The 27,851-nt window shown below is 36.7% G+C and overlaps 1 protein-coding gene across 4 annotated transcripts in view; it reads right to left on the bottom strand.

The window, feature by feature from the left end:
• Mctp2 (multiple C2 and transmembrane domain containing 2) overlaps positions 1–27,851 on the bottom strand; it is a 160,870-nt gene that overhangs the window by 86,227 nt on the left and 46,792 nt on the right. For all 4 annotated transcript variants that reach the window (XM_076848831.2, XM_076848832.2, XM_076848833.2 and 1 more), the window contains exons 8-11: positions 26,704–26,868; positions 24,402–24,532; positions 14,620–14,806; positions 12,227–12,320 (exon numbers count right to left, since the gene is read on the bottom strand). In XM_076848831.2, the coding sequence (XP_076704946.2) occupies positions 12,227–12,320; positions 14,620–14,806; positions 24,402–24,532; positions 26,704–26,868 (577 nt within the window). The remainder of the gene's footprint in view (positions 1–12,226; positions 12,321–14,619; positions 14,807–24,401; positions 24,533–26,703; positions 26,869–27,851) is intronic.

Raw genomic sequence — 27,851 nt, 5'->3', positions numbered from 1 at the left:
TCTTCTTTTTTTCTGCCCTATCTCCCACACCCTCCAAAACCACACACACAAAAGTAAGACAATTCTAAATCTGAAGTTGAATTCAGAGTGCTACCAAAAATTCTCTTCCCTTTTGTCAGATTTGGCAGAGGGAATGTAGAATTGGAACTGTCAGGGAAAGAATGAATAGCCCCATAATATCCTTACAACATTAACTCATTGCCTGTGTCCCCAGCACATTGGTACTTTACAAAGCCGTGCATGCTAAATTAATTGAGGGCATAAGGACAGATGCTTCTCCAACAAATGCCAAGTAGTCCTGGGCCAGGGCCTAATGCAGAGAGTGCTTGCGCCTCTTGACCTGTTGACCTGCTATTCAGGTCAATGAACCAACATCTAATTCACTTAATAACCAGGAGCTCTGAGGTACTGCGTATTGAGAGAGACACTAAGTATACAGGAGCCTTCATGAGGATAATATTTTTTTAAGAAAATGGAGAAGAGCAGACGTATGGTTGAGGTTCAGTTTGAAACAGAAGATTCCATTCCACTGACTTGTAGTCTAGACACTTGGATACCTGGCCAAACCTTTTAAGTCAATGCCATTAGACGCCATTATTGGTCAGTTACCACTAGACAACAATCAAATCACAGATCTAAATGAATGAGTTTGGGTCTTAACTGCAAACAATGGAAAGAAGCCCTGTCTAAATTTCATAGAAAAAAATAATTTATTTAACTAATTCAGCTCTCAGAACCCCTGCAAAGCCTGGAAAATCAGAATAAAAAATTTGCTGTCCACCAAAGAATAACTTAAGCACATAGTGTTATATTATAATAGTTAATATAATATTATATTATAATAGCTAATGCTATTATAATAGCTAGTATTATATTATAATTCTATAGGATACTCCTGTCTCTAAACCCTGCCTGTGGCTTCTTCTAATATGAATTCTCTTTTCCTGCTTCTTTGCTTTGTTTGATGCACAAAGGCCTCCTATGAAACATCTGCCTAGCCATGCACCCATGCCCCAGTATCAGAGCTCAGAAAGGGAGACTAGGCTTTCCAGCTTCTAAATGCAAGTGGGTTCTGACATAGTCTCCTCCAGATGCAATGGGAAAGTCCTCGAACATAAGAGGGATTTTAGATGCTAGACAGTCAAAAATCAAATGATCACACAAATCCATCTGCAAAAAGATTCTGGCTTATTTAAAAAACAGTTTTCTCTGGAATGTACTCTGCAGGGGATTTAGATGGGGTAGAGCCTGCCAACATAGAACAACACTGAATTCGGAGAGAACACATGCTCTGGGCTCCATGCTCAGGTATGGCATGCTTGATTCCTCAACCCAAGCTGAAACAGCTACTTAACCGTTTGTCAGACTATTAGTAGGTGTCAGCGCAGCTCCTCCAGAGACACCAACATGACATGCCATCAGCACTTGCTCTGGGGAAACCGCCTGACACTTTTAATGAAAGCCCTGGGGTTACTCCACAGCAGGGCAGAGACAAGGCCTCGTCCTGTTGAGGCACAGGTGGGCTCATGCTGTGGCTCCCACTCTTCTGAGCAAGCATGCTCTTAGCTGTCCCAGCTAATGAGGAACAGACTTCCCTCCAGAAACTGGGAACTTCGGTTATGTGTCTCCAAGGAACATCCTGCACCAACTCTCTGAACGTAATTCAGTCAAAGCTCATTAAAACGCTGCATTTATTAATATTACAGTATAAACAAGCAGAGAGAAGAAACAAAGACATTAAGATGCTTATGGAGTAATCTATGTACACTTTTTAGTTTGATCTTTCTCTCTTATGTAAAACTTACAGATGAACATTTTTATTGCAGACAATAATGATTTCCCATAATAAACGGAATGTCCCTATATTCTCATTGGCACTGAGAGAACAGCACTGGGCAGACTGCTGTCCAGACCTTCAAGGATGTACTTTTCCTTTCCTCTTCACATGTTTTTTCCTGTAAAATACCTCCCCGATGTCCAGATGACATGTCACCTAGATGTAGTGATACCAATGGTGATTCAGTTTCACATTGGAATTTCAGCACCTTCACATGGTAGCCTTTTCTATTCTTTTTAACATCAGTTTCACATTCATTTATATTCCTTGAATAACGACTAAGGGTTTTTGATTTGAAAAATTCCCATTATATCAATTATAAAAGTTGAATGACAAGCAGTAAATGTATTTTGAGGGTCATAGTTTTCATTTGAAAACCATTCCTGAGCACAAAGTCTGCTCCTACCACCAAACCTTGTTCTGATATGTAAAGACCACCAAGCTATTACCTGTAAGAAACTCTCCTCCTGGTCTCTGCTGTTCTGCGAGTATCATCTTTTCAGTGGAAACTTCCATTACACTCACACTACAGCACATTGAGCTGTCCCTGTCTCTGATCTCCAATTATGTGTTGTCTTTTTTTTTTTTTTCTTTTGGTACCTGGGATTGAACTCAGGGACACTCAACCACTGAGCCACATTCCCAGCCCTATTTTGTATTTTATTTAGAGACAGAGTCTCACTGAGTTGCTTAGTGCCTCACTTTTGCTGAAGCTAGCTTTGAACTTGCAATCAGGGCTCAGGGGGCTCCTGTCTCAGCCTCCTGAGCCCTTGGGATTACAGGCATTTACCACTGTACCAGCCAATTGTGTGTTGTCTTCACACCTCTCATATCCCACATCTGTAGATCTTTTATCCATATTTAGCCTGTTATTTTACTTAAGGATCTTGAAGCTGGCAAAACCAACATATGCTTGCATGCCCTTACCATCCCTAGGAAAAGTGCCATGGCCAAGTGAAAGGGGCACCAGTTAGGAGTGCAGCCACAGGGAGCCATGCTTCTCCCATCCTTCGACACTCCCTGCAAGAAGCCATATTTCTTTATCTATATTTCCTGTTTGTCTCCCATCCCCCAAACCCATGTGCCATTTGTTCAGAAGTAGAAATGAGAGTTCAGAGAAATTTAATTTGGTTGGGAAAATATTTCATAATGGAGGTGAATCTTAAGTGAGGCTTAGAAGGGGGAGTGTTTGCCTGGTGCAGTGGCACACGCCTGTAATCCCAGTATCTTGGGAGGCTGCGGTAGGAGGATTGTGAGTTCAAAGCCAGCCACAGCACAAGCGAGACGCTAAGCAACTTGGTGAGACTCTGTCTCTAAATAAAATACACAATAGGGCTAGGGATGTGGCTCAGTGGTTCAGTACCCCTGAATTCAATCCCTGGTACCAACAACAACAACTAAAAAGGGTGAGTGTTCATTTAACAAAACTGGATATATCCTTCTTGGGCAGATTCCAAATTTATTAGGAAGATATATTTCTATACATATATACAATTGGCCTTCTGTATCCACAGGTTCCACCAAGGGTGGATTATGTAATATGTACTTGGCCCATGATAGTTCCCTCTATAAATGAACAGGTACAGACCTTTATTTTTCCTGATCATTATTCCCTAAATAATGCAAATATCACAACCATTTACATTGTATTATGTATTGTGTATTATAAGTAATCCGAAGGTTATTTATAGTATGTGAGAGAAAGTAAGTTTTATATAAATACTATGTCATTTTATACAAGTGATGAGAACATCCTGGAATTTGGGTATCTAAGGGGCAGTGCTAGAATTACTCTCACAGAGTTATCGAGGGACAACTATATATTAACAGGCAAGTACTAGCCTGAAGGTCATGACCAGTACTTTTCACTCAATTTCAATTCATGTTACTCATCCAGCAGCCAGGAGCCACCATACCCTGTTGACTCAAAACCACCATACCCTGTTGACTCAAGGGTTTATAGAGGAAGATAATTCCTGAAGCTATGTATGGAGCATTGTAGCTCAGAAAACCTGGGAAAAGAAGAAGGATGACAGCACTGCTGTTTCAGAGAAAATTTCCAAAAACTGCTTTTAGGCCCTGTTTTAACCTTTTATTTATAAACTCTTCCATCAAATATGAAAAAAAAAATTAAATTGTCATTCTGAAAATTTGTATCCTCTGTCAACTGAAGCCACAAGATCCATCCTGATCCGCCTGCCATTCACCAGTTCTTTAGCCAGGAATGTGTCTCTTTGCCCCACTTCCAACCACACCAGGCTGCCCCATCCTATCTGGCAAACAGGAACAAGGCTTATTCATGCTTCCCACTTTGCATGCAGAGCAGCTTGTCTGTGCAATGTTCTTCCAACTGTGCCTCTTCTCCAGAAATTAGAATGCCAGCTAACCTCCCAGGCCTAGTGCAGACATACACTCTTCCTGGAATTTTCCCTGCAATCTGCAGGGAGGCCCGGGATTCCTGTGGTAACTGGCTCAGGGATTAGAATATCTCCCATATAATCTACCTGTTCATTGCTTCAACAGATATATTATGATCCCTGCAACATGGAGATCCCTGTGCCAGGAGCTGACAAGGATTAAAAATAAATAAATTAATAAATAATAATAATAATAATAATAATAATAATAATAATAATAATAAAGAAAATGCCAATCTTGGTTCTTGCTGGGCCTACTTTTTACATGTGCTCTGTGTTTTCAAGTAGGTCACAGGTTCCTTTAGGACAATGTGGCTTCCTCAGCATCACACAGGCAAAGAGCTATTCTGTTTGTTGTGACAGATTTTCTGAACAAAGGGTAGCCTGGTCCCCACTGGGAAGACAGCAAAGGACAAAGAGGACGTCATCTTGATGCAATGTTATTTAACTAAATTTCTGATGTTTTCATATTGCAACACAAATGTAGAAAAAACACAGATTAATGACATCAGAATTTTTACACCCACTCCCCTGCCACCACTCATGTTTCAAAACACACCAGTATCCCCTGCATTTGCTTAATATCACCATGATTTCATTCCCTGTGCCAAAGCCTTGCTGCCCATCAGTGCCAGAGTAAACTTTTAAAGTTCATATCAGATCACTTCACTCCCCTACTTAAGTTGTTTCCCAAATTCCTTTACCTGGCCCCCTAGCTCCCACATGGTTCAGTGTTACCTAAGCTGATAGTTTTCTCTCCCCAAAGGTCCCTTTGCTCTCTGTTTTCAAGTCTCACTTGATTTCTTGTGGCCCCTCAGAAAACATGGCTTGGGAAATGGTACTCCCTCATTTAAAAATGCTGGACCAGCTCTTCATCCTTGATATCTCTACTAAAACATGACTTGCCAAAGCAACATCAGTTAGGTGTCTTTTAATGAGTCTTAGCACCTATTCTTGACCTTAGCAGTATGATTATAATCAAATAGAGAGTCACTGGTTTAGTCACCTAATGTGAAACCCAGAGCCAATTCCAATTCTCCACCATGTTAGCAGGGGCTATCATAGGAGAAATACATTTGCTGACATAAATTAAGATCTTCCTAAGAACCCAAACACTAAGATCAAAGTGATACCTGTAATTTGTAAAGTGCCACAAATGAACTTAATTCATATGGTGTCATTAAATTACAACTGCTAAATCTTCTACATACTCCTAAACTTTGCCTTGACTAGAGAGTGCATTCTTTGGCAGACAGTTAAAACAGCCTGCCAAAGGTAGATTTATATAGTTTTTAATGTATTTTCAAAAGTTCTTGATTTGGGCTCAGTTATCCAGGAGGATCACATGAAAATTAAAAGCATTCAATCACTACCACTGAGCTTTCTAGAAATTCCAATTATAGTCGTCCCCTTGAAAATAGGGCATCTTTAAGAGGAGAAGTATTGCTATGGATACAGCTTCCAGAGACAGGCAATGAAAATAAACCATACAGTGGGCATGTGGTTTAAAATTCCCAGTGAACAATAACCACAGGACCACTCTTTTTCTGACACAAGTAGCCTTATATTTCAAAAAAAGAAAACAAAAACAACAAAACAAAAAACTTAATAGTCACCATTATAATTTACAGAAATAACTCAAAAGTAAGTATCATAGCATATGGCTGGAACACTGTTATTGTGTATTGTGTGGTTTAAATGCAATATATTGGTCAACAGTTTCAGAGAATAGCACTTTACACACAATAAAAATCAGATGATCCAAAAAGGTACTTTATAGTAATAAAACTATTATCCACATTATGAAAATGTGAAATGAAAGCACTATATTAGGTTAGCATGAGAATTTCTCTCCAATGAAGCATTTTTGCCTTCATTTCTAGTAGGTAATAGAAGCAGAAACAAATTCAAAAAAGGCATCTTAGTGTGATAGCTGTAGATTTCTAAAAGTATCTGAAGACCTAAAAGTGATCAACCATGCTTTTATTTCTAGCTTTATCTAAAATTAGAGAAATTTATAAATAATATATCAAAAAGACAATCTGTAGGGCTGGGGCTGTGGCTGTGGCTCAGTGGCAGAGCACTAGTCTAGCATGAGTGAGGCACTGGGTTTGAGCCTCAGCACCCATTAAAAAATAATTAAAATACAGGTATTGTGTCCATCTACAACTAAAAATATTTTTAAAAGACAATCTGTGAAATTCTCCATATAACTACACTCTAATAAAATAAATTTAATAAAGAATAGGAAAAACATTTCCTAAACACATAATATATATTGGGCATATTCAAGATACCCATGAATGTGTGAAGGCTTAAGAGTGGACCCCAGGTTAGTCCGTGATAGAATCAAGACAACACATGGGATTCTGCTTCTCTGTATACTTTGTATATTGTATTCCCATAATGCACAGGGATTAACATGTGAGGCTACCTCAAAAAACAAAGCGCCACATCACCACCACTAATTTTCATCATCAATGAAAAAATCATTGAACAGAACATCACTGTACTTAGGGCAGGAGTCACAGGTGCATGGAAGGACTCATGCACTTATGGAATGAATGGAGTGTTTCCCTAGTAATGGGAACTCAGGCCTGTGTGGGGGACATGCCAAGAGCTCCTCCTAATGGCACACCTAAGGAACCACTCCCTAATTTCGATGAGGGTCCTCATCTATTTTGATGGTGCACACCGCCTCCTGCATCAGGAATTCTACAGCAAAGGAGTGTGAAGGGAAGGAAAACAGAGCCCTCTCTTACGGTTTCAAAGCTCACGAAAGGTTTGTCTGTTCACTGAGTATAGGCATTCAGTGATATGTCTTCACCATCACATCTACCACCAAGTTGAGTTTGTTTAAATTGAGAAAAACTTAAAAAGCAGGTCAGGGCATTATACTGAATTCACCAAAAAGCAGCAGGGTGTTATGGAACTGAATGTATTGTTGTTCTTCTGAATCGGGTACTGGAACTCTCCCCAACATGCTTATTTATCAACTAAGGCCATCTTGTAATAACCTAGATTTCTTTCCTGAAAACATGTTGTTTTTACCATTCCTCTGATAGATATTTTGAGATTATGTTAATTTGATCATTGACTCATTTGTCAACACTGGCAACAGAGAGGGGTCCAAATAATGACATCACTACTCATAGGTCAAGAGGATCCTCATAGATTTGGAAATTTTTGTTGTTGTTGAAGGATGTTTTTTCATGGCAAGAAGTGCCAATAAATCTCTAGCATGACAAAAAAAAAATGTTGATTTTTGGAGAAAAACCAGGTCCATACTATGAGTAAAGTTGATCCTTCCAGCTTTGTTCTTCAATTGCTTCCTGACAACATGACAACTCCCCAGCTTCTCATCATGACACACAGATTATTAGAATGATGGAAACATAAAAAATAAAGATGAGAATGAATTACAGAAGGAGAGGATAATGAGGCTTATGTGATATTATTTTGTTATATTACTTAATACCATCCTACCCGAACTGCCATGGAATTCTTATCATTTCCTACTATTGGAACAAGTTTAAGAAAACTCTCCTAAGTTTCTAACAGTTCTATACTTTGAAAGCATTCTAATGGGCAGACACCATCCTGGTAGCAATAACAGTATATGGGTAGCTGTAATAAAGCTGAGGGAGACCAACAGAACCCATGTTGCCACAAGAGGATTACTTTAGAGGGAGTTTAGCTATGTAAGAATTATTTTAAAGAACAAAATCAACAAATAGAAAACACTGTTGACAGGATGGTACACGCTTGAAAACACTTTTTGATTCTAAGAATGAGAGAGAAGAGTCATCGACTAGATGTTGAATATTTTCATGTGCATTATACAAAAGATGGCCATAATGGTCTCCGTCCTGAAACAATGAAATAACCCCACAAATTACAACATTCTATCAATCATAATCAGGCTCTCTTGAATGACTCTGCAAGCATGTCAAAAGAGTTCCCTTCTCTTCATTGGCTAATCTCTTTCATGTATAAGGTACGTCTTCTTATCTAACTGTACAATTATGACCAGAGAATACTTCAATTCTCTAAAGCTTTTCTGTGAACCCACTGGGTATTTTATTACCTTTTTATACTTTATGAGATTAAAAAATCTGCCCTTTTTCTCCATGGTATTAATGCATGAATCTGATATGCCTCAGGACAAACCAGAATATACACCACTGGTCTCTGTGAGGGCTTCCACTGCAGATAAGGAACCTGTTGCACTATTTTTCAGCTTTGTGCAGAATAACATGTCTGTCTCCCTTTTAATCGTTACAACATGAGCTTCTTTTCTTGAAATACTCCAAGTGAAGTATGTTGGTCTCATTAAACCTTTAGACACAGCTATATTCACCTTGATTCTGAAAGCATGGTATATCATTTGTTTCATGAACGAAGGCTATGGTTTGGTTACTACAAAAGTAATTACATCAGACTGCATAACCTATTACTTAAAGATTTTAGGTTGTGCTGTGTGCAAAGGTTTTGTGAAGAGATATCTTTAATAAAAATATCTGACACGCTCTTCTATTAGAATAACTGTTCATGTATCCATGACTAATGTAAGCATACACCTGAGAACATTAGAATATCCTTCATCAGTTTTCAAGTGATGTGCTCTAAGACAAGACAGCTTAATTCAAATTCCCATAATTAAAAAAGCCTCTCTTTTTTAAAAAAATAAATTTTAGAAACTCTAAAAAAAGCCAAGATAAATTTAAATTTAAATTTATGCATAATTAATAGTTTTTAATCACACAATACCATATTTACAAAAGGATGTATAATTTTAAAAATAAATATATTTTTTATACTAGAGCCTCATCTTTTCTAAATATCTTTATAAACATATGTAGACTTAGGTTATTAATATATTTTGTGACATTTGAATACACTAATCATTTCCTTCATATATGATAATGTTTTATGGAAAAGAAATTCACTTTAGTACATGAAAGTTATCCCAATTTTCTAAAATACCAGCACAGTAACAAGTATTCAAATTTGATTTCTTTTTATGACTATGTAATCATAACATCAATAACAACTGATGAGGAATACCTGGTTTAGTCATACAGTCTTGCATGGCTCATTTTCTTTTTTAATTGTCACTTGCAAAGAGATAGGTGGCTTGAAGATTAGCAAGTTGTGACAACAGGTCTTGCCACCTGCATTCATTCCTCCCCTGCAGTACTTGAGGTCCTGCACCCTATAAACAGTGACTGTGGCCTTGCTGGTGGTGACCACTGCCCCAACTACCCCCCTCAGGCTTGTACTTCATGAGGGTTTCTGACGCTTAATTGAAGAAAACTGGAAGAATCAGTTATTTAGCATTATGTTAAAGAAGCAATTTTGTATGGATAGATAAAAAGTGGAAAGGCTGGGGAGTTTCCTTTTGTACCCTTTCTAAAATGACCATGATACTTACTTGTACTAGATGTATTCCTTTTTAATTTGCAGGTGAATACTTTGTTCCCTTTCAATCACAATATATGAACACCTGGTTATAAAATAAGGCTGCCTAGAAAAGGCTGGATATAAACAGTCACTTATTTTTTTAGTAATTGGCAATAATTCATGCCTGGCAATAATTCATGCCTCTTCTAATCCACAATCAAGTGATACTGATTTTTTTTTACCTATACATAAGGGAATTAGTAAAGATGATAATAAAAGAAATAAAGGTGGAGCATCTAATGTATGTTATTACTGTTAACCTCCAGGAGATACAAACTGAATCCATGGTGCCATCGTACTGAAATCTGAATGCATTTCACTTCACACATAGAAAAATGGCATGACAACTGTGTGGAGTAGGTCCACTCTGTCATGGGAAAGCAATGTCGTAGTTGGGAACACACTGGAGGACTCACCTACAATCTTGAGAACATGTAAGGGAAACAGAGATTTCATTCTAAAAACAAACATCAATGTGGTCGAAGGACATGTTTAGCTAATGACAAATCATTTTGTCTCAATTCAGAATACTGATAATTTTATTATCAGAGATGGTAAAGCAGTAGGACATTTAGTCAAACCACACAGTGTCATTTCATTGTTGACTGCTGCTTTTAGACACTGCCATCCTTTGATACTCTGCTTCACCACTATAAAACTGTTAGATATTTTGAATATAATAAACAAAAATAATTTTTCTCCCCCCAAATTGTTCTTACATAAAGAGGGTTTTGACTTATCTTCTAATATTTACATTCATTCCTTTGTTTTCTTTCATATTTACCTTAAATATTCAAAATACTCTTAGGAGATCACATATTGGCCTGAAATAACTCTCATCAATACTAGTTTGGGGGCTTGAAGGACACCTGATAATATAGAAAAAATAAAATAGGTTGTAAAAATGTTTTCCCACAGATGGATGTTATTGTAAAACAGCCTTTAAAATAAGGGAAAAAAAAACTTTGGATGCATTACAATTAGTTTTTGCAGATTAAAAAACTACAACTACAAAAGAAATCTTTAAAAAATACTGCTTGAAGGCATAAATAATTTCTTGGGGCTTAAGACATTTCTTGAGATAGTAACAAATGTGGATTCAAAGAGGGCTGCTCTAAACACTTAGAAATAATAACAATTTGCTCTAGGAAACTAGTGAATAACTCTAGACATGTTCTAGTAATGACAAACTGCTAATGTCAAAGACACATGTTAAATAGTCAAATTAACTGTCAAAGGCTCACTTGAAATATTAAAACATTTTCATAAAACATAAGTACAAAGAAAGGAGCATTTTCAAATTAACATGAGACTATAAACATTTGCAACTGTATTAATGATTATCAGAAGTAACCATTTTAGTATTTCATCTACAATCCTTACAATTTATATCATCCATTTGGCCAAATAAATGTATTATATGCAATTGCTCACTGGGCACTTCTTTCAGGTGGTAAGCAGTTTATATAAAGAGACTACGGAGTATTCATTTCTACTGAATTGGTTCACTGAAGCGGGTGGAAAGAACTCCTGTTTTAAATTAAGTTTATATTTTCCATAATTTTGTAATAATATGTGCTTAAAATTAAAATTCACTTCCCCAATGTTTGAGTTTCCTTAAACACAGTCTCAGAAGTTTAGAAGTTATACAGGTATTGTATAATTGTTTCTGTATGGAGGAACAAAAAGAGTAGACCACATTCTAAAAATACAAATGTGGGTGGGGGACCACCCAATACAGTGTCAATAGATGAGAACTATGGATGTTGTACATTTTCTGTTTTCATCAATTTGCTTGGTAAATAGCATCTGTCATGTAGGTATTTAAATTGTTAGTCAGCACACAGGGGTAATTTGGCAATGAGCTTTGCTGATTAGATGCTGGTGAGTCTGGATGACTCTACATGCCATACAGCACAATTCAGCACTACATACGCATACCTGCTCTAAACTTCACCTGAACCACCAAGAGAAACTTCTGAAAAGACGATGTCTACGGCAAGGTGGTCCTAGGGTCTGAAATCTGCTCACTGTCACAGTGAGATTCCAAATAGACATGCTAGCACACGCAGGTCAATAAACCACATTCTGTCTGCTGTGAAGGATGCAGCACATGCAGACCCAGAAGGGAAGAGGGGAAGGGCTCCAGGGCAAATAGCATGATTTGAGGTGCTGCAGCAAAGTTCAACCCCCGCGTTAATTTAAGAAAGAAAGAAACCAGACATGAATAATCCACAAATATCTCTGAATCCAAACTAATCTAATGCAATACTGAATCAGACTGAATCAGAGTATAAGTATTTGAATTTTTTTTTTTTTTTTTTTTTTGCAAAAAAACAAAAATTGTTCAAGTCCGCATTGTTTTTTCTCCGGTTGTTCTTTCTAAAACTGCACAGTGGGTATACATTTACTTCTATGTATTCCACATCTTACTTTGCTATAATATCATTTCAAAGCATGAAATAAATGACAATAACAATGTAAAGTAATTAATGAAAATGTTCCATACCTGAGAAATCTGCAGCTAGGAGATCTACCGCCTTCAAAACCTTCACTTGTAAAATGCCAACATCCTTCATATCTTTCAGAGAGTTCTGTAAGCACTGAGGGGAGAAAAGGAGATCATAAATGAAAATAGTTTTTCAGTATACTATTAATGCTCTGAAGGCCTATGGGGCATCCATACATTCTATTATCTTCTCGTCTCATGAAATATTAGAAAAGTTTCAAACATGCACTATGCCAGTCCACAGGACAGTTAGGCATTTACAGCAGCCAGATTTTTTTTAAAAAAAGTGAGAATTAATTAACTACAACTCCAAAATTAACAAATTAAAAGCACATACAATCTACTTTTAACATCGCCCCCTGGTGTTAGCAAAGATACCCCACTGGGAAAATGTGTGGGTAGAATGACATTCATTCTCTTTCTTCTCTCTTTTTTTCTCTTTAATGCAAATTTTAAATCACACTAAATGCAATATTATTCTGACCTATTTAGTATAAACTTACACGGATGCAAAAGTACTAAATTTGGACCAATGTAAAAATTTATTACCACTGGAAAGAGTGGGGACAAAAACAGAGTGAATTTTCTGATTCATGCCATAGCCAAGTTCTTTAGATATTCAGTATCTAATATCAACCTATATTCACATTTTCTGTAATTTTTAGTTTGCATTATACAAAGTTTGAATATTTGGTCTGGTCATTCTTAAGCATATAAAGCAATATTGAGATGTCTAAATATATGATAGCCTGAAGAAATCATGCATGAAAAAGATAATTATATAAACCCTCTTCTCAAGCATACAGAATGCATCCAGTGAAAAAGATCCTGTTTCAAAACCTTCAGATACACATTGTTATTACCTATCCAAAAACCTGTCATAAGCAGATCCCCAGGGATTGATATTGAGACAGTAAATTCCATTTTATTTAGGCATCTCAGGGTTGACTAGGAAAAGTTTAGTAAGAATATCAACAGGCAGACCTAATACACATAATTCTTAAGAACTTTTCAAAATTGTTTTTCTGAATTTTCAACCTAAACCAAACAAAGTTAACTAGTTCTTAAGCTAAGAGGAAAACATGAAACAATATACTTTTATACAGCAGAGAGAAATACCTTAAAGGAATATCTACTCTTACAACCTAAAAAAAAAAAAAAAAATCCCGCCTCTTAACAGTACATTATTGCCTTCAAATGCTCTGGCCACCTATTAGTTGAAGAAACACCTGGCATTTCTATTTTCATTATAGCTTCTGTAAACCTCAATTATTATCCTGAAATTCTAAGGCATTATTCAAATACATAATTACTATGCTATATAATGTTACTTTACAAATATACGGCATACCCCATGAATTTTGTAAATTGTGCAATTCATTCATTGGAAAGCTTGGGGATAGTTTTAGTTTTTACCATCAAACTTTCATTTGCTCATGTAAAGTCATCAGAGAGACTACCAATAGTGTATTCTGTCCAAACTTCTTCAGAGTACATCAAGCTGGCATGCAAAATCCGTGACACTGAAATATATGTGGTTAGGCTTTGTACTCTCCAAGATAAAGAACTATTCAATTAATCAATACATGCATACAGTGAAGGATTCTGGAGGCAACAAAGTTTATGCTGAGGATGATATTGCCATTGAATAAGGATTCATCTTTGCTTCATTTTCATGCCACTTTCTTAAAACGTGCCTTCCATGTATGGAAATCAGGTGGATGTATTGATTTACAAAGAAGATGGGATAAAAACAGAATACAAAGAAAAAAAAGCGCTTTTAGAAAGTCAGCATAAAATAAATAAATAAATAAAGATAAGACAAAACAGGTATTTGATTTTAAAAATGTGGACTGGACTGTTAAGTACAGGGCAACTACTTAGGGAAGAATCACATTGATGTCATCATCCAGGTCTCAGGATTCGATGGTCTCTGCTGCCTGTTTTAGGCTTTCTGAGACAGGAACATACCCTCTCTTGATTCTAAAATAACTTAGGAGTCCATAACCTTGCAACCAATGTCATTAAAATCCATGACATTACAAACATTAATGGTTGGTTAAAAAACAAAAGTTCCACTTTTGTTGAACTTCCATTAAAATTTTTATGCCCATATCCAAACATGCTGAATTGAAGCCACTTCCATAAAGAGACTTGCTAAAGGCTAAAAATTCAAAATATCTTTTTGGGATTTAAAAATAACAAGGCAAACTCCAAGTCTTCTTTCACCTTCCTATAAGTATATTAATCCGTAGGTCCAGTGCCTTCTTTTAGGAGACACACAATGAAACTTGGGACCAAAATCTCTTTTGATGTAGTTTTTGATTCATAGACTTTGTTTTAATTTAAAACTGGGAGGAAGTAGGAGTGGTGTAACAAGGCAGCACACTCACATATCGTTGGGAAATCTGCTTTCTTTCGCTGGGGTCCTCAAAGGGGCAGACACACAGATCTGAGATGGAAACTCCCGCACAGGGTGTAAGTGTGATCAACATAAGGAGAGCCCCCAGGCAGCTCTCCAGCGGCAGCTCCAAGCAGTTGGCTTGCTTCAGCGGGAGTGCTGCGATATCCACTTTACACCTAGAAATGTTCAGAAGTCAGAGAAAGAAAAGTGATTAACTCAAGGCCACTGTAGAACCTCCAAAGCACCTGTCTTGCATTCCATCATCCCCAAACCTCACTTTGTCTGAGCTCAGGTTTATTGAGCAGTGAAGGTTCTAAGTGCTCCCCTGGCTCGGAACACTCACTCCCAAACCACCCCACTCTAAAAGGAAGGAGAGGAAGAGATAAAGCAAAATCCAAGAGCAGGTAGCATGGGGGTGGGGGGGTGGGGGGGCAAATGCAAAAAGATAAGTCAGGTCTGTGTCAAATAAGGCCTGCAGAAAGACAATAAGATCAAGAATTAAGTAGAAAAAAGTTTCCAAGTTTAAGGATCATAAATATAGATATGGCTTCCCTTTGTTGTGGCTTTTAGGAGTAAGGAGAATAAAAGAACATGGTTCAAATAAAAGAAGGAATAAAGAGAAATCCAAGTGGGAGAGGGTTAATAGAAAAAGCATTTTCTTCCCGATTGATGCCAACTGGCAAATTTTTATTTAAAGAAACGTGTTAAGGTGTTTTCCTAATAGGCACAGTTCCACAGGGTTTCCCCAGGTGGGTTTCTTTTGGACAAATGGAGCATGAAGTGTTGTTGATTGATCCCATCTCCCAGCACTGCCAGGAAGGGCTGTACCCATCTGCTATAAATTGCATGTTTTCTGCCTCTTAACAGCCAATGTTCTGGAGTTGTTGAAAACCTCAAACACATTTAAATACAGAAGCAAACACCAAAAGGGTGTGTGTGTGTGGGGGGGGGGGTGTGCTGAGGTGCTAAGTAATTTATTTGCTTTAACTTTGAAAGCTCTGGGTTTGCTTGGACCACACCTACTATGTTTATGTATGCAGGTGGGTGAGGAAGCCCTGATTGAGGCAGGAGCAGACAATAGTTCTTAGATTATTTTTTAACAATATTCGTATTTGTGCTTCACAATTATAGAATAGGATGAATATTCCAGACTTTAGGAAAGGATAGAAGTATTGCAATAACGATGCATGCTTGCCCTGACAGCAGATAACCAGAAAGAGGTAACCAAGGTATATATTATGTAAACAATGATGACTTTGAGGTACCTAGATATAATAGACAGAACCTTCCAATTTACTATGAAAGATTGCAATCCTTTTCCCAATTAAATGGAAAGAATCAATTACATTAAAAGTCCATACCAATTATTATTATAGGATGAAAATACTTATTGATAATTGTCTATAAAATTAAATAAACATGGATAATTATTTCCTACTCACCTAAAGTGATCCCACTTAAGGGAAGTGGTTTTCTTTTGCATAGAGTAAATTTGTCAAGTATGTCTATTGAAGGAAGATTACATATAGATCTACATATACTATTTTCTATGCTTTGTATCAAAACAATATTTTCTATAGCAAAAGGAAATCTTAAAAAATACTAAAACTAGGGCCTGGAGTTGTAGCTCAGTGTTGTTGATTGATCCCATCTCCCAGCATTTGCCTTGCATGCTTGAGACCCTGGGTTCAATGCTTAGCACCACATAAATAAATAAACAAACAAACAAATAAAAGAAAGAAATTGTGTCCATTTACAATTAAAAAAAATTAAAAAGCTAAAATTACTCCCATGAAGAGAGAGTTAATATTTCTATATCACATGCATTTATGTAAGTAGGTAATTAAACATGTTTGGAAATAAACATTAAGTGTTTATATCATTTTAAGACAACACACACATTCTTAACAAATTTTGCCATGTACATGCACAGGAACACATTATTATTTTACGCTGTTATATGCTTTCATTTATCAATAATACCCTTTCTTATGGAATGATAAAAGATCCAAATTTGTAAGAATTTTAATGGTCACTTTAATTAGTCCAAATTCTCACTAACTCATTGATGGCACATGCTTTTTAATGTCATTAGTAATGGCAATATTTGCTCTTTGAATGTTTACTGTGTGGTAATAGTTCGTTCATTTGAACAGTCAGAAGTTATTTAGAGGCAAGCACTCTGAAGGTTTGTACTATTTGGAGGTCAAAAGTAATACATAAATAGGTAACAGCAATTATTTTATTGGATAATTCAAAATGGTTCTGACATGTTTCTAGAGTAAACTAATAATGTTGTGACCAATGTTAGCATATTTATAATAACTTTACAAACTCTCCTAGTGTCTACTAAAATGCACAACTTATTAGAGAAGTTGATTTTAAGCAAAAGCTGACCACACACAAGACAAAATGCAAAGTAAACTTTGAATTTCTTCTCAGAAATTATACCTTTGCACAGCCTTTTTAGTCATCTTTGTCCACTGAGAAAGCTTGGATTTATCGATTATGTAATTAACTAGGAAATAACAGTTTTATGCAAAACAACCGTATTTACATTAAATGCCAGAGCTCCATAAGCAACAGGTTAATGATACTGGTACCAGTTTAATGTGTTCCACATTCTCCACTAACTAATGAGTACATACTCCAGTTTTCTTTTTTCAGTGACTTGAAAGAGCAAGTTAAATTGGTATATAGGTATCACATCAATCAAAAGGTTTAAAAGTTTTGCACATGGATTTTGATCTGTTCGGGTTCCTGCACCAACTACGAGTATTGATTCCTTAAGTCTTAATAATTAAAGTTCCTTTTTCCTGATTTTAACAACCAGTTCCTCTAAAAGGATGACTTTCTACAAAATGTCTAAACTTCTTCTACCCACCTTGCTTCCCATTTATTCTCTCATTCAAGAAGAAAGAAGGAAATATAGAAGAAAGGAATGCATCTCATACAAAATCCTCTCCATCAGGCCTCCCATTTTTCTGTTCCAACCTCAGTCCACACTGCTCCAGCTTGCTCTACAGTTAGGAGGAGAACCACCAGAAGTTCTCAGGTGAGCCAGAGGCAGGGAGAATGATCCACATGAACACCAAACTAGGAATGGGCAATATTAGCAACAGGTAGTAGAAAGAACCTTTAAAGAAGTTTTCCTTCAGAATTTTAAAGACTTTTAGCACAATATCCACCCAAACTTCCTAAGAGGAGGGAACAATCAAGTGAATATAATAACTCTGTGGGGTATTTTTAAGGTTAAAAGATAAATGGACTAAAATCTAAAATATTTAAGATGTAAACATTTTGTAATATTCTCGAAGATATTTTTAGTATAAAAAAATCCTGAAAGGAGAATCCAGAGACTTCTTTTCCATTTTCCATTATTGTATCACATTCTCTCAGAGTATTTACTAAATATTGTGGTTGGTCTTTTAATTTCTTCTAGTTGTTATTGAAGCCCTAAAAAATATTTTGTTGTTTTCCAAGGCTTTCTGTCCACTATGCATCTACTTGTTATGGATGGGACATAGGATTTTCTCACATTTAGACCTTTTTCAGTGAAGGACAAAAATTTTAATACCTTCACTTGGAAGTCCATATGGTCTCTGATGAAATCATCCAACTCTACCCTTGATGCAAGAAAGCAGTAATAAATATTGTAAACAAATGAAGAGAATTGTTTTCCAATAAAGTTTTATTTGTAAAATCAGGTAGCTATCCGGTATTGGCCCAGGAGGCATAGACTGCATAATTTTGACCTACAGAAATGTTAATAATTTAGTTGTGGTGAATGATAGCAACAGAATTATTTTTTTTAATCACAATGTTGCAGAAAATAGAAACAAATCAACTAAGATAACAGATATTAGTCTAAGGATAATGTTTTATAAACAATTTTAACTCAACACAGCCCATGAGACCATGGCCAAATTATGCAATGATCTATTTGTCAATAAAAACTGATATAGCATTAAAACTGCTTTTCTATCTGAAAAACAATGTGGAAAACATACTCAGAGCATCTCTGTAAGGAACATGATCAATGAGCATTAACCAAGTAGGCCTGTCCCATGGCTGGCTGTGTGACATCAGATTCAAGGTGAGTGCCATGCTTGGATAATAATTCCCAAGGTATAATACACTGATGCTCAAGGGACCAGAAAATTCTCATTCCAATGTCAGATCTTAGAAAATACAATTGATAAGAGTTCCTCTGTGATTACTTTTGTTATGAAAATAAAAACAGCATAGTCACTGATGTGTGTGTACCTGGAGAGGAGCTCCCATGATTCATTCATGGGACACGGAATCCCACAGCTTTGTCACCTGCCCTCCTCTCCAGCTCCAGTAGGTAACATTTCCAACCCATTCCACCCATCAAGTTTTTCAGGGGTATTGTGCCCTATCTTCTCTGTAGACATCTGTCCATATTGTGTGCTCTTCCTAGAAAATTCTTTCAATCTCCTTGCCAAGGTCTCTCCCAGCCATTTTAGAGGTCTCTGTTTGTATGCTATTCTTCTAGGAAGCCTCCCCCTCATATCCTCCCCCCATGCCAAGTTGGTTTCCATGGTACTGAGATGCTCAGCCCTCACTCCACAGTACCATCACTGCTGGCTGACTTATAGTACCAAAAATTCAATGCCCAAGGACAGCAGCCTTGAATCAATGAATCCTCTGCACTTTGCTGCCCAAACAACATACAGCACAGTCTATATATTTGAATAAGATGAAGACAGAAACCAATGAATGTCACTGGTGTCAGGAAACTCCTGAAGTCAAGAAATTCAAATCAGAAAATAAGTACTTTCTGTTAACTAAATCTTCTGCAGTCCTTTTTTTCTTTCCATGTTAGAAAAACAAAAAGTTGAAATAAATGTATTTCCTAGGTGCCTTTCAGATTAAGAATTCCACTTCTACTCACCTGAAGGAAACAGGAACTAAATTACTTGTATTTTTTTTTCCTGGAACAGGCATATATTAGAGCTTTCTTCTCTCACCCACAGGCAGTTAATGTGCTGACTTAGCATTTGCTTTTGACCTCCCATACTTGTCTTTCTCCATTAATCCTACAGCATTTTGATGTTTTAATTCAACACATAATTTTACCATATCAGTCAGCCAAACCTGCTCAAGTTTTACTTGCCATGATAGCTTTTAACCTCATATTCATTACCATAATTCTGTTTTATATTATAGACTGGTCAGCTTTTAACTTAAATGCAAGGGGCCAAAAAAAAAAAAAAAAAGAGTGCTATAGTTTTAAAAGCTGTAAATCTCAGAGGCTAAGGAAGCAGGAGAACAGGAAGAAAACAGTGAATGTGCGAAGCCCTGCTGTCAAAGCAAATCAACGACATGGGGTGCAATTTGTCCAGAGAAATACTCCAGCTCAGATTTTTCACTGCCTCAAAGTCCCTAATAAACTGGTAGAATGTCAGAGCCATTTTATAAGACACCATTTGGGAGCGAGGAGGGACTGTGAGGCAGGCCAGTCAAGAGAGACTTACAGATTCTCATTCTTAACCTTCCCAAACTGAATTAAATCTAGAATATTCTATAACAAGTTAATGTCTGCAATCAGTTTGGAATGGAAACGAATCATTGAGAAAAATGATTGTGATTTCTTTAAAACAACACAAAATGAAATAATCAATATTAATCTATGTTCATATTTTTGTATTTTGTTAAATAGCTGGAGCAGGTTAAACCTAGCTTTATGTTTTACTCTCCCTAAATGTTCCCTATCACTGTCTAAGAGCTAATACTATCTCTCTCTCTCTCTCTCTTTTTTTTTTTTTTTTTTTTTTTGGCTTTGACCATGAATAGTGAACTCTAGAGGCAACACAGTTTCAGGGGATAGTGGGTTTTACTTAACCACTTTCATCTCCCTTACCCAAGCCCACAGCAGTTTCCCTGTGGCTCAGCCAGCACCCACAGGTGAGAGGAAGATGGCACAAAGAGAAGTCAGAAAGCCCCACATGACTCAGAAGAGCTTAGAGGTCACTAGTTGCTGGCAGGGCCATATTTTAGTCATCACGAAAATAGTAACCTACTAGTGATAATGGAAGTTCTCTTCACGTAACCAATCATCATCCCAGCCTTTCTATCCACAGCTACAAAACCCCAGGAATTGTTTAAGCTAATCTATACAGATCCATTCTTCATTCAGTATGCATCCCTTCCACCAAGTCCTTGAAGACATTCACTGCTCACTTCTACCCCACCCCCCAAAACATACAACAATAAAAAATTGTTTGCACTATTTTGAATAAATGCTGAATTTTGATAGTCACATTTCATTCACTTAATTGCATAAGTTTAGTCACGAATGTTGTGGGATCTAGAATTGCCAGAAAGAAAAATCTAAAAATTAATAATCATATCCAACATAGATGATGTTAAATAGACATTGTTACTGTTGGACATGATGATCCTACAAGATGGCCAGTGGCCCCATTTTACAGCTAGAGAGCCAGTCTGCACAAGCAAATTCATTGCCCAAGGTCATATGGCTATCTCCTGATAAAATGTTATTTTCCTCATGGCAAACTGCCTGTGATGGGAAGCTCTAACAGTTATTAACATGAAGATGTTATCCAAAAAGAAAATATGAGAAGGTCATTAGGGGACACTTAAGGATCATTCATACAGTCAAAGAGCCTTCTGATGTCACAAGGTATTTTCACAACAGTTGGAATATAAAATAGTTGAGCCTCGGAATGCATAACAAAAAAGAAAATGTGTGTGGGGGGGTGGTACCAAAATATTTAAAAAATAACTAATGAGAAGGAGCCACAACACATCAGTGATAGGCTCAGCACAGTATCTCCTTTACATCTGAGGGGCCATATTCTATTTTAGTATAGGTCTCTCCCCACTGGCACAGCAATACTGTGGAGCCTGCTCCCAAGAGATACTTTTATTATCTTTTGTACAACAGGAAAGGAAAAAAGAGTCCAAAAAGGGGGGAAAAACAAAAAACCTTTAAGCATCCATGAAGAGGAAGGACAGAAGGACAGAATGACCAGAAGACAGGTATATTTTCCAGTTGCAAACAGGAAATAGCTAAAATAATAAATGAATGTCCAAATGACAAAACCTGAAGTGAAAGGAACATCTTAAAATTATATTTTTGTCACAATCATTTTTCTCAATGATTCGTTTCCATTCCAAACTGATCCTTTTCCAAATGAGTGCAACCCAGCACTCATTTGGAAAAGGATTTCCTCTCAAGTGATGGAAACTAAAGGCAGAAGGATATATGAAATGCAAGGGCATTATTCCTTGTACTACTAAAATAACACTCTGGCCATTCATCACCAGAGAGACAACTTATCCTTGATCCATGGCTAGGACTAAAGTTTGTGATTCTCCTATAATCTGCATTGTTAGGACCCTATCATGTCACAGCAGTGACAATGCCAGAAGTACTGACATTACTAGGTCTGAGTCAGTTCAGGTACCCGGTGTGGGCACAAAAGGGAGAGAGGTCAGACCAGTAACCTGACAGGCATCATCCATGAGACGCTGGCCCATAGGAGGTGTCCTGCCTGAGGTGGCGAGTTTGGCATGGCCTGGTTTACTATATAAATACATAAACCTGGCTTGGGACATTGTGAACAAAGCAGTGACTATTGCCCACCAGATAAGCCAGATTGCACATGAGGACATTGCATTAAACAATGGAACCAGGATATGGCACATAGCGAGCGAAGAGCAGAGATTTCAACTGATAGAGGTCCTGGCAGTGCCGGTCGCCTGAAGCATATAGACTTGTGTATTGCATTGCAGGTATTCTATATGCTTGTGTATGTGCAGATGAATGTGCATTCCACCCAATAATTGGGGAAAGTTATTGGCATCAGGTGAATGAGAGCCAGGTTTAGCTAAAAATATCCTGCAACATGTCAGAGAGTTCCTTACAACAGGGACCTTCTGTTGAGAAACACTGGAAGAATTTTCAGTGGATATTCAACTCCCCACCCATCTATCTCAGAATAAACTCCTGAGGGAGGGTGAGGCAATGACAGCAAGAAGAGCTAAAACCCTGGGCAGTGGGTACAAGTCTAAGACCTTTACAAAGTATTGTCAGACATATTTTTAGCTGGGTGACATGGCATTTCTGCCTCTAAAGTCCTTGCTACCTGAAAAAAAATTTTTTTTTTTTTGCATCTCCAGGCCTCTGTATTTACTTAAAATTAAAGAATTATATTAGATGGGTCACTTTCAATCTTCAGTTTTCTATAATAAAACTCTAGGCCAATTTGAGATGCTGTGGCCACAGGGGAAGAGAAGTGGAAGGAGGACTTCCCATTGCCAAGGCATATCCTTGACCCCAAGTTCAAGGTTTGAAACAGGAGATCCATAGCAATTGAGATACTTTTAAATGTTTGTGTTCTTAAGATATGCATACAAATTTTATTTTTGTGGGATAAACAAAAGGCGATGATGACTTGATTGAAAGAACTAGGCCTTTGAAAATACAAAATCCTGACTCTGGAACTCATGGTTCTCAAGTCCAGTTCCAAGTCATGTGTGATTTTTTAAAAAATATTTATTTAGTTGTAGATGAACACACAGGATCTTTATTTATTTTTATGTGGTGCTGAGGATTGAACCCAGTGCCTCACACATGCGAGGCAAGCACTTTCCCACTGAGCTACAGCCCCAGCCCCTCATTTGTGAATTTTTGCTTCACTTTCTCATCTACAAAAGGAGCTTGCAGGGCTAGTTCTGCAGATCCAAGGTGACCTGTACTTCTAGCAGCATCTCTTTTGTGCTTCCAGTACACTCTTTATTACACCCTAAGAGGAAGCTGTAAAACTTGTTGTATGTGGAGGAGTGTGTCAATGAAGTTGGGAGAGTCCAAGGTAAAGAAACAAAAAACAAAACAGAATTGGCCTTGGTGGATTTCATTATAGTCTGCTACAAAGAACATTGAAATTTAAGAGACTACGTCATATATAGCAAAACCCAAATAGGATATACTGGAAAGTTTTTTAAAGCAATTTTTAAAATTTAGTATACATTTATTTATTTTATTTATCTTTCTATTTATTTATTTGTTTTTATGTAGTGCCGAGGATCAAACTCAGTGCATCACATGTGCTAGGCAAGCACTCTAAAACCCAAACGAGATATACTTGAAAGTTTCTTAAAACAATTATTTTATTTATTATTTACTTTTTTATTTATTTTTATGCAGTGCTGAGGGTCAAACTCAGTGCCTCACATGTGCTAAGCAAGCGCTCTACCACCGAGCTACAACCCCAGTCTGTATGCTGGAAATTATTACAAACATAGTCCCCAAAGGGTGAGTTGGAACCTCATCTTTCAGAGAATTCCTGACACAAACTATAGTTGGCCCTTTGGTTCCACATTCACATTTTGAGGGCATTTTTATTCAATGAATAATATAGTATAACAACATTTTACTTGCCATTTATATTGTATCAGTAGTTATGTTAATATAGATATGATTTAAAATGTAGAGGAGGAAGTACATGGGTTGTACATAAGTACTGCACCATTTTATACAAGGGACCTAAGACTTAGGGATTTAGGTATCTACAGAGGATCTTGGAACCAATGCATCGTGAATATTGAGGGACTATTGCATTTTGTTCTCTTTTATCTATGGTTTTTAAATACTAAATTTATCAATTAAAAACAGGAAATTCTTGGGGTGGCACAGAAGCTATTTCCCTCAGCCCAACCTCTCTGCACCATCCCCATGCACACACAAGCTCCCACAGGTTAGAAGCAGAGCAGACTCACGTGCCCAGTCGTTCTTCATGCTTTTTGCTGTCTCTTCCCCACACTTCAATGTCCAAAATGCCCATCCTGTCAGAGAAGTAGTGAAAGTCAAACTGTTCCTGCCACTGCGGATTTGCACTCTTACACAGTGTCTAGAAAACATGCAGTTATAATATTTATTTTCTTAAAACGTCATACATTGCTATAGCAGCTACACATTTAATTTCATTTCTAAATGGCAGGAGGTTGTGACTATGGCCTTGCCCCTTATTAAGTTAACTTCCTTTTATTAAATAAAAGTGACTTCGAGGGTTCTGAAATTGGCAAAACATGGCTACTTTAACTGGTCTTAGATTCAATAATTTATCCAAGTTCAGAAGAACGACGTAAGAAACCAAAAATAACATATTCACACCCATTGGTATGTGTATATAGTGGATGTACATCAATAGACAGTGGGCAATTTTTCTCTCTTGAGAAGATAATACTAATTGGAAAATCAAATGCAAGTAACGTATTAGTTGGCTTATACATTCAGTGCTGGCTTAGGAACTACATAAATTAACTGTTTTGGAGTCTTAATTAACATTGATCAGATGCATTAAATGAGAAACCCATAACTTGTACATTGATGTCTGTTTCTCAAATATAGTTACTGGATCCAGACAGTAAAGTGGGGATAAGACATGGAAATTCCACTGCAGCCATACTTGAAAATTAATAAGAATAGTTTGAAAGTCCCACAACTATGTCTGTATTCTCTAAGAATAATTTCAAACCATATATGTGTTTGGTTCATTGGCAGGATTTTCATTTTTCTTTCATCTATGGAGATCCAATTTATGGATAAGGTATGAATAAAAATGTTGGACACTGTATATCAGCTCTAGGGACACAGCATCAACTACTAAATCCTAGCAATGACTATCTATGCATGAGAAAAACATGGGCAACTCTGATCTCAGGTGTAGTCAATGTCACAAGAAGTCGTTTAACTTGGCTTTCACATCACATTATATCAGATCACAGAATTTGGAAACCAGGAAGAAGAAGGGATGTATTAGAACCACAAATTATATGCAGTGTTCCCCAAAGGGGAATGTGGCAGATACGGGACAAATTCTACACTTCACCTTAGTCCAAAGAGCTGTGTTCCTTGTGATGAATAATTTCCCACAAATCCTGAGCCTGACCTTGACCGGCTAAAGGAATCTTAGTGGAGAGATGTGGTCACTTCAGATCCACTGGTAATAAAGTACAGTCTAAAACTACCAGCTTAAAATAATTATCTGTGTGTTTCTGCTATAACTCACCCTAGATTTTTCACAATCCTTATAACTTATTCTTCAACATGTGCCTATTCCTCTACTCCTTTGTGCTGAAATTTTAAAAATGGCTAATATTGGATTTTGCAGTAGAAATTGTGCAGCATAAGACAACCTCTTGCCTTCTGAAATCATTTTCCAAGTTTTCTGTTTCTTCTGTGCTCTCAATGCTGGAAAGCCCAAACTGCAAATATCCTGGGTCTATTTTCAAAAATTTCCACTGAATTTTATTCTATGTGGCTTTTGACAAGTGACATAACTTTCAAGTACCTTAGCTCTTTTGATTTATAAAACATATGAAATATTCCTGTCTGACAGTTATGTAAAACTAATTAATTTCCATGGTTTAGAGACTATGGTTTGAAATAAAATTCACACCAAATTACTAAGATTAAAAATTAAATGGAATTTGGATTTACAGAATAAGAAGATTTAAAGACAGCTAAAAATGCCATTATTTTCACTTTTAATACTGTAGTAGTCTATTTTTAAAAAAAAAATCACATCAAAACCAGCAGCACTTAGATAACTATTTTTGGTATTCACACTAATAAGTGAGAAACAGCAAAGAGGTATATAATTTTGAAAAAATTTTTTCAGTTATCTCTTATATTTTAATCCAGATTTCAAGCGGTATGTGATTTTATTTATATAGGATTTTGGAGACATCCAGCTATTTTTTTCCCTGAATTCTCTGAAACCATTTTTATTTTCAAAATGAAAATAAACCGTGCATTCAAAACTATGACTCAAAGCTTTCTCTAGCTCTGAGTTATTATATTAAAACAAATTACACTAAGCAATCAAAGCAATACTCATATTAATTGACTGCATCTACACCATTATTTTGTTTTCAGTAATGTTCTCTATTATAGTTAAGACAGCTAAAAATAAGTCACTTCTATTTTTGTGAAATTTATAGTAGAAAAGTAGTTTTTAGCTAATTTTTTTTAAATTCTGAAAGACATCATCATTGTCGTGGCATTGATAGAACTTACCTTGCTTTTATACCTCTGATCTCCCAGTTTTAACTGGACAAACATTTCGGTCATGTTTCCTCCTGAGACATTCTTCCCTTCCAACAAAGTTATACTTATAATTCCATTCCAGAGTTGGTTCTTTCTCAAGGACTCTGAGAGCCGCAAACTGCGTATCAAAGAGGACTAGAGCAAAAAATAAAGATGACATATAAATGTACTGATAATTATTGGGAGTAATTCTGGCCATCTTAGGAATTCCAGCTTTCAGTATTAGATTATGTAATCACTCCTTGCCTGAGGAGAAGTGCTATTCTTCCTTGGTTTCTCAGCCCTGCAGTCATAGTTATGTGACTTGCTTCTGCAGCTTTGGACTTATAACAGTATAGCGAAGGATGAGCATAAGCAACACTCTAATTTGGCACTGGTATACACTCCCACCCAGTTTGTTCTTTGCTAAGAACCCTTGAACTGGGCCTTGGACTGTTTTAATAGTAAGAAGGGAAGAAAAGCATTTGGGGAAACAGAGATATCAGAAAGAGGCTTTGCATGCCTGGGAGACATGGTATCCCTGGACATTCAAACTGACTATGGATTTATCCTTCACATTTGAATATGTCTCCATGTCCCCTTATTCTTTGGACCAATTTTGGAAATCTCTATGTCCCTGTGAGAGTAACAGTTCCAAACTCAGCTTGTAGTGACCTAGCTGACCAAATGAGCCTTGCAGATCGAGTGGGTAGGGTGGGGTAGAAAGGAGGATACACTAAGTATCATATAGCAGCTGGACCTAGAAGGGGGTACTTAACTATTAACCTATTTTTTTCTTTTACTAAATTATATTATTTATGCTTACCCATAAATACCTTGAACAGAATGCAGAAAAAGGCAAACATTACTTATTATTAAGTGATAAGGATGATCGCATTCTAAGTATTTTTAATTTATTTCTATTATGTAAAAATTTTAAGCATAACCAAAGGTAAAGACAATAAGCAGCATGATAAATATCCATGTATTTACTCACAGAATTCAATATTTTGCCTACATTAGTTCATTTATCCCTTTATTATTTTTTCTGGCTAAAATATATTAAAGCTAAATTCAGCATTTGTTTTTACATAATCATCATACCATGATCACCCTCAACAAAATTAATCATAAAAAAG

The sequence above is a fragment of the Callospermophilus lateralis genome, chromosome 3, assembly GCF_048772815.1.
Source record: "Callospermophilus lateralis isolate mCalLat2 chromosome 3, mCalLat2.hap1, whole genome shotgun sequence".
In the NCBI taxonomy this organism is placed as follows: domain Eukaryota; kingdom Metazoa; phylum Chordata; class Mammalia; order Rodentia; family Sciuridae; genus Callospermophilus; species Callospermophilus lateralis.
Note: the sequence above shows the minus strand (reverse complement) of the source record. Positions and strands in the feature narration are given on the sequence as shown.